General features: G+C 43.3%; 1 protein-coding gene across 1 annotated transcript; it reads left to right on the top strand.

Moving 5' to 3' along the window:
• Positions 1 to 202: 202 nt before the first annotated feature.
• On the top strand, positions 203 to 3,725 carry LOC104601232 (uncharacterized). Its single transcript, XM_010264499.3, has 3 exons — positions 203 to 606; positions 1,049 to 2,917; positions 3,221 to 3,725. The coding sequence occupies exons 2-3, from the start codon at positions 1,320 to 1,322 to the stop codon at positions 3,483 to 3,485; spliced, it is 1,863 nt and encodes a 620-aa protein (XP_010262801.1). The 5' UTR covers positions 203 to 606; positions 1,049 to 1,319; the 3' UTR covers positions 3,486 to 3,725.
• Positions 3,726 to 6,759: the final 3,034 nt, after the last annotated feature.

Here is a 6,759-nt window from a genome sequence, read left to right as displayed (position 1 = left end):
GGTGAAAAACTGAAAGGTGAGCGTTAGTTTGCTGCCTCGCTGGAAAAAAAAAAAAAATCTCTTGTAGTTATCGCTGATAGAACATTCAAAAGAAAAGTAAAACAGGAAGATGTCAGTTAGCTCGGTAGTTGTGGTCCTTGATTCAATCCCTCTTTCATCAGGTTGTGGACTCGTGGGGTTGGACTAACCGCCTCTACCTTCAATGTGTAACCCTCTGCGGCACTGCGGCTCAGCCTAAAAAAATATCTGCTCATGCCTGGCGATTGCTAAGAGCAAATTACCGATTTACCATGGTCATGAGATCAACCCTTTTGGATTTGGAGCCATGAAAACCGTATCCGATACGGCGATAGCGTAGTTTCCTCTTTTACGGCATGCAGCAAATACACAGTAGGTTTTGTTATACGCTTATTTGGAGATTTTTCCTGCAGGAGGGATAGAGGGAGAAAGAGAGCGAGCGTGCTCACATGTATATAAGAGAGCGAAGTTCCCTTCAGGAGACATCAGATAAGTGAAGCTACGGTCGTAGTCCGCTTACTCGATCGCCGCCTCAAACCTTCACCGGAACTTATCGTAAGAATCATTTGATCCCGGTAGAAAGTTCGAGTAAGCTACTGAGCTCCTGTTCCTCAAAACTTTCTCTTTCTCTTTCTATATTGAATCCTTCTTGACTTTTGTTTGTGTCACTAGCTTCTTCCAAATTACCCGCTTCATAAATTTCTCTGTCTACATGGTGTTCTCTGTTTGCGCTATATCGATCCAAGCTTCTCTTTTGGCCGTTTGGGGGGATAATGGCCACTAGTTTCATCCTCCAATCCTCCTATTATCATCTCTGTGTGTAATTTTAAATCTGTGACTGGATTTGAAATCTGAAGCCTTCGTCTTTAGAACCTTCCGTTTTTTTTGAAAGAAAATTAGAAAATTTATAAGGTTTTTTATGTTGAGCCAGAGAATTCCTAGAAAGGATTAGGTGCTAAGAACAAGATAGCATTTCTACCTGTAGAGCTTGTAGAAGTTTGACTGATGATGGTTGCAATTTTCATTGCAGGTTGAAGTGCGTGGAAGAAAGTCATTTTGAGGTTTTCTCCGGATCCGATCGAAAAAGAGCCGGAAAGAGGAGCGAGAAAGTCCGTTTCAATAAAAGAAAGATCCCTTTTACCCAAGCTTTCCGGGACCTTGACTCCTTTTTCTGCTGGCCTCTGTTTTGTGAAGCTTCTCCTTTTCTTCCACATCTTTTACAAGTCTTCAGACTTCTCCTGTTATCTCCATTTCCTTTGTTTCTTCTTCTGCGTTGCGAATTCGGGTTCGTTAGGTGAAGAATGGGGGTAAAGGTTGCTGCTACCTGTTTGCATTGGTCGCAGTCTGTTGTTCCTAACTCCCCTTCCTCTTCTCAGACCTACGCCTCTCCAATCTTATCCCCTTCTAAAAGACAAAGTGGAAACGATAGGGCTATTCATTGCCGATTTGTTCATCGACAGGATCGTTCGTCTCTGTTCGATGGGTCATCGGCCAAGCTCTTGAGGTCTAGGTCTTGCGAGTATAAGAGATCCAGAGGCCAAACCTTGAGGAGAGCTTCCAGCGCTAGCTTAGATGGATCATTCTCTGACGAAGAATTCGCCAAGCAGATTCAAGAATTAGCGTTAAAGCTCCACCTTGCACATGGCGACGGCGAAATTAGCAACGTTACAAAAACAGAATCAGACGAAGTAGCCAATTCCAGAGATAAAGTAAGAGAAAGCAGCACCAGTAGCAGTAGTAATAGTGTATTAAACGAGGAATTTTCCAGAATCCATAGTAGCATAAACCTTGTAAAAAGTCCCAGAATATTTCCCCCATTGGAGCTTCTTGATTCGGTAGAGCCTCCTTGGCTGGTAATCAGTTCGGAACCGCCAGGATGGCTGGAAAGAGACGAAATTATCCCGGCCAACATAGAGCGGAAGGCGAACAGCGTCGACATCCCTCTGTCTCTTCGTATGATAAAGAAGAAAAGGCAATGGCAAGAAGGATTCAGAGAAGCAGGGGAGTCAGCATACTGCTCCGTGAAGAAAGCCTTCTCTTCGATGGTGTTCATCATCCGGGAGCTTCACAATTATACCTTGCAGATGCGGGAGATTCTTTTCTATGAAGATGTGCAAGGGATTGTGGCCCGAGTGCAGAAAGAGATGCATGCCTCGTTTGTTTGGCTCTTTCAGCAGGTGTTTTCGCACACACCGACTCTTATGGTTTACGTTATGATACTGCTTGCGAACTTCACTGTGTACTCTATGGGCCATAATACTGCCATGGCAGCAGCATCTCCGGCTGTGGAATCTTCAATTGCTACCATTGAGACCGTATCGTTGACTGATGACGTGCGGAGTCAAAAGCAGCCCAGGTTCGATTCTTCGACGATGAAGACATTTTCTGTTTCATCCTCGGTCGGGAAAACCGCCTTCGTTGGGGGGAACAATGGTGGTGGTGGTGGTGATAAGGTGCGGCCGGTGGCCAGTGGAACCGACGGTGATGGACGATTTGATGGTTCATCGTCGTCGAACCAGCATCAGACCATTCTGCCAGATGAGATATCTCAGGTGTCATCATTTGGGAACCCGACAGCGTCGAAGGATGGTAGCGAGTCGGGAACGGTGTTGGAATCGGAGAGCTGGGGAGTACGAGGGGAGGAAGAGAAAAAGTTATGGAATGCGATCGTGGAGGAGGCAGAGAGAATGCCAACGGTGATGGGGGACGAGACTCTGGACAAGGAGACGATGCGACGATTGGTTTCACCGATTACGGTGGGGGTTGAGCCGGAAGACTACACGGACTACTTTAGGACAGAGCTTCTGTATCAGCAAGCATTGTCTCAAGAGCCTAATAATCCTCTCCTCCTCGCCAATTACGCTCAATTCCTCTACCTTGTCATGCACGAGTACGACAGGTAAATTTCAAACTACCAAATTCGGTTGAATTTAAATTAAATGAAAATCTTGTTTAGTGAGTGTGGGTTATTTTGTCAAGAGTCCGGATCCGCTAGAAACACCAAATCAGAAGTAAACACGTCAGGTTATTTTGTATTGTTGATTAAAATGGAAAGGGAATCGAAAATGTTGGGAAAAGAAAGAAGAAATAGTAGTAATATTTGGTGGAGTTTTTAGAGATTTAATTATGAAGGGTATTTGGTGGCATTTGTGTGTAATTCACTCCACTAATTTGTTGTATGAATTGTATTGATGTTAAACAGAGCGGAGGAATACTTCAAGCGAGCAGTCCGGGTAGAACCAGGGGACGCGGAGTCGTTGAGCCGGTACGCGAGCTTCTTGTGGCTGGTGCGGAAGGATCTATGCGCAGCGGAGGAGACGTACTTGGAGGCCATAGCGGCCGAACCAGGCAACAGTTCTTACGCGGCCAGTTACGCTCATTTCCTGTGGAACACTGGTGGCGAGGACACATGTTTTCCTCTCGACGGCCCCGACGGCATCGACAGCAACGACCACTACGAAGACTAGAAATAGACAGAAGTCTGGCTGATGCCTGATATTCCTATACAGTATACACCCATGTTGATGTAACACGCTGAGGCCGCCATCTCTCTCTGTTCTTTATTTCTTTGTTAATATTAACGAGAATAAATGGAAAACAGGAGAAAAGAATAGATCACATTAGTAGCAATGAGAAATGTTGTTGATATTTTTGTTTTCTTATGATTCCTTCATGAATATATATAATTACTTTTCCTTTTGAGTTCAGATCTGAGCCCCACAACGTCTAACGGTGTGGGGTGGGGAGATGTTCGCAATATATAGCGGGGGATATATATACTGTGTGACGTTGGCGCCCCCTCTTTTCTTTAATTTATTGGGTTGTTGCTGTTGGGAGAAGTGCAACAAGCGAGGGTGGTGGCAAGTCCAGAGAGAAGAGATATAAGGCCGACGGATTCACATGTGGTTTGACCTTTGAAGGTAGGAGCACCAAACAAATGGCAATATATTGGTGTCATTGGCGTTTTATCATAAGTTTGGGAGGCAGATTCGTGGAGGCACTTCTTTTATCATGAGTTTGGGAGGCAGATTCGTGGAGGCTTGTATCCTTATTACGAATTACGAGAGTTACGATGACCGACGACGTGGTGAAAGTTGAGACTTGAGAGAGAGAGAGGGTGTTGCCTCTGTTAAAGTCTTAAGTCTTACAGACAAGTACGAATACACAGATGCAAAATTCTGAATTTAATATTAATTCACGGTCAGGATGCATTCATCCTATACTTATACTTTGGATTATAAAATTCTGATCTGAGTTGATTGGTTATTTTCCGTCTTAACAAAAAAAAATAAAGAGGCGACGTGTAACTAAACATTTCCACCAAGTACCAACGAATCGCCCTGTAGCGCCGTACATTCACCATTGTCGAAACCAAAGAAAGAATATTGATGCTAATTACCAATTTACCACAAATAGTTATATAGTCACAGTCGTGAGTGAGACTGTGAGAGTCGTTGTGGTTCTCTAGCCGGTAGTAGTAGTCAACAAAGATGTAGTGGCCATGTGCTAAGGCTTGCAAGTGGTGCTGCAAATACAAATACAAAGATTCTTAAAAAAAAAAAATAAATAAATTGGTTCATCCCCTCAGTCCCTCTACACATACAATCATACAAAACTCCCACCTGCACGCCACATAAACAAATTTGAATTTGTAGGTGCCTAAATCTAAATGTTCAGCTCAATTACTTGAGAAGAGGGTGGGCTTTGCTGTCGCCATTTTGGATTCTTCTTGCCCCTTATCTGACTCTGTACTGTACTGTCAGAAGTACTGCAATTTGACAGCAATACTAAGGTCAAAATTGTGCCATCCTGTTTAGGGGTCCTCCACTCCTCTTTGAATTTGTGCCCTTTCTCTTTTTAATTCCTAATTTTATAGAATTATTTGATGCAAAACTTAAGTAAATTATTAAAATAGTCTAACTGAAGTTGTTTGATTTGTATTCGCCTGCTATTATGCTGATTTAGCTCTATACTGTTCACACAAGAAATAGGGCGGAGACAGGGATCTTGCATGTTCCAAAAAAAAAAAAGCGTGCTAATACGCATCCAAGCCACACATCTCGAACATCTTTCCGTAAATGTAAAACATAAATACGGGAGATATTTCGAATATGCGCTAGTCAGGGTGTTCAAAATGCTTTTTGGTTGCATCCGATCCAGGATCTATGAGATGTGACGTGTGTTTCTCACAACTGACGCTTCACATGCACATAACATTTCCCCAACTTATTAATAAATATTCATGAAAAATGTTTCTAATACACAGTGGATGTGTATATGAGGCGCCCATTTGTGAGGAGCAGCTCCCGCCGCCCATTTCTAATACACAGTGGATGTTCTTACTCAGGCATTTTGATTTTAAGCTTTCTTTTGCCTTTTCGGTATAAGCATCATAGGAAGACTTGAGGTTGAAATCCTTGAATAGATTGTACAAGCCTGTACCAATGGGAAGACATCACATTGTCACACACTCACACTTCTTATACATGCTTAGTTTAACATGCTTGGTTGCCTGTATCCAGTGATATTATTGTAAATTCTATTATTATGATTTTTCGAAAACAATTACGTTACCTCCTCACAATCACAAACCTCTAAAATCTTAACATCCTTGTGAGGAAGAAGGGTGGTAAGTCTTTTTGGGTGCCTACCATTGTCACTCTCGAAGACCAACTTTCCTTATAGGATAGTCCTGATTAATGGCTACTAGGGTTTTTCGTGAAGCACACAATTGTTCAAAGGGACAATGCATGCATGGACAGGAATTGCACAATGCACATGGAGGCTTTCCACATGAGCTTGGCCTCAGCATGCCCCTACACTTTACCTGCCTTGTGATTAAGTTGATTGAATTGAACTATCCCATCGTCCTAATATGTGGGTTTGTTCATAAGGTTGTGGTTGCCTTACACACATCATCGGCACAATCGCCCTTTGACCCATTAATGGTGCCTCCCCATTGATCGAAAAGAGCCACACAAGTCCTAACCATGCACACATGAGATCATGATTCAATGCCATTAACCTTGATGGAGCCATTCAACGAATCAATACACGACACTTGCACACAAAATGCTTATCCTAACCGCATAGGCCTAAAGGCTGTATGGTTTTTTCCACTACAAGAGTGTATCTTCTAGTGCAATTTATCTCAATGAAGTGTGTTATCTTATGCATATGGCTCAGCTCATAAACCGAGCTGCCCTTTACCATTAGCGGCATGGCAGCTCAACCATAGTAAAGGCCTGATTGTCCAAGGTGAGCCTTGGTCACTTGAGATCGAATCAACCCCCTACAATGTCCCCCAACATATTCCCGTCATGAATTGAAAGCATCTTCCCACGATGATCTTAATAAATGGCAGGAAAGTGCTGTGGGACATTGTGGGGGGCTGATTTTAACTCGTCGCTTGAGCCGAGCCCTAATTGCCCGAGGTGAGCGGCTGCCCAAGGTGGGGGTGGATGCTCGTTGGCAAAGGCATGAAGGTGGGGGTGGATGCTCGTTGGCAAAGGCATGAGTGCCTCTAGAGCTGTCACATGTCTGGATTTTACTAGAGGTCACTTCTACCCCTATCAGTTTCTATTTGCAAGTGGAAACCATTATAAACTTGAGCCTCTATTTCCAGTTTTGATCATGCTATAAAAGGTTCAAAGTATTGATGCACTGGATATGCATGAAAAGCATATTGGGTGTTCTTCAATTTTTTGTTTCTTCAAAATTGGTTTAGAGAACCGATTTTAG

The sequence above is a fragment of the Nelumbo nucifera genome, chromosome 2 (genome assembly GCF_055504915.1).
Source record: "Nelumbo nucifera cultivar China Antique chromosome 2, China Antique-T2T, whole genome shotgun sequence".
Lineage (NCBI taxonomy): Eukaryota > Viridiplantae > Streptophyta > Magnoliopsida > Proteales > Nelumbonaceae > Nelumbo > Nelumbo nucifera.
The sequence above is the reverse complement of the archived record's forward strand: the minus strand, read 5'-3'. Positions and strand labels throughout refer to the sequence as shown.

Excerpts from the sequence above, each read along its gene's own strand:
- LOC104601232 (XM_010264499.3), top strand. The coding sequence starts at position 1,320 with ATGGGGGTAAAGGTTGCTGCTACCTGTTTGCATTGGTCGCAGTCTGTT. Across the intron at positions 2,918-3,220 it reads GTCATGCACGAGTACGACAG|AGCGGAGGAATACTTCAAGC; the intron begins GTAAATTTCAAA and ends GATGTTAAACAG.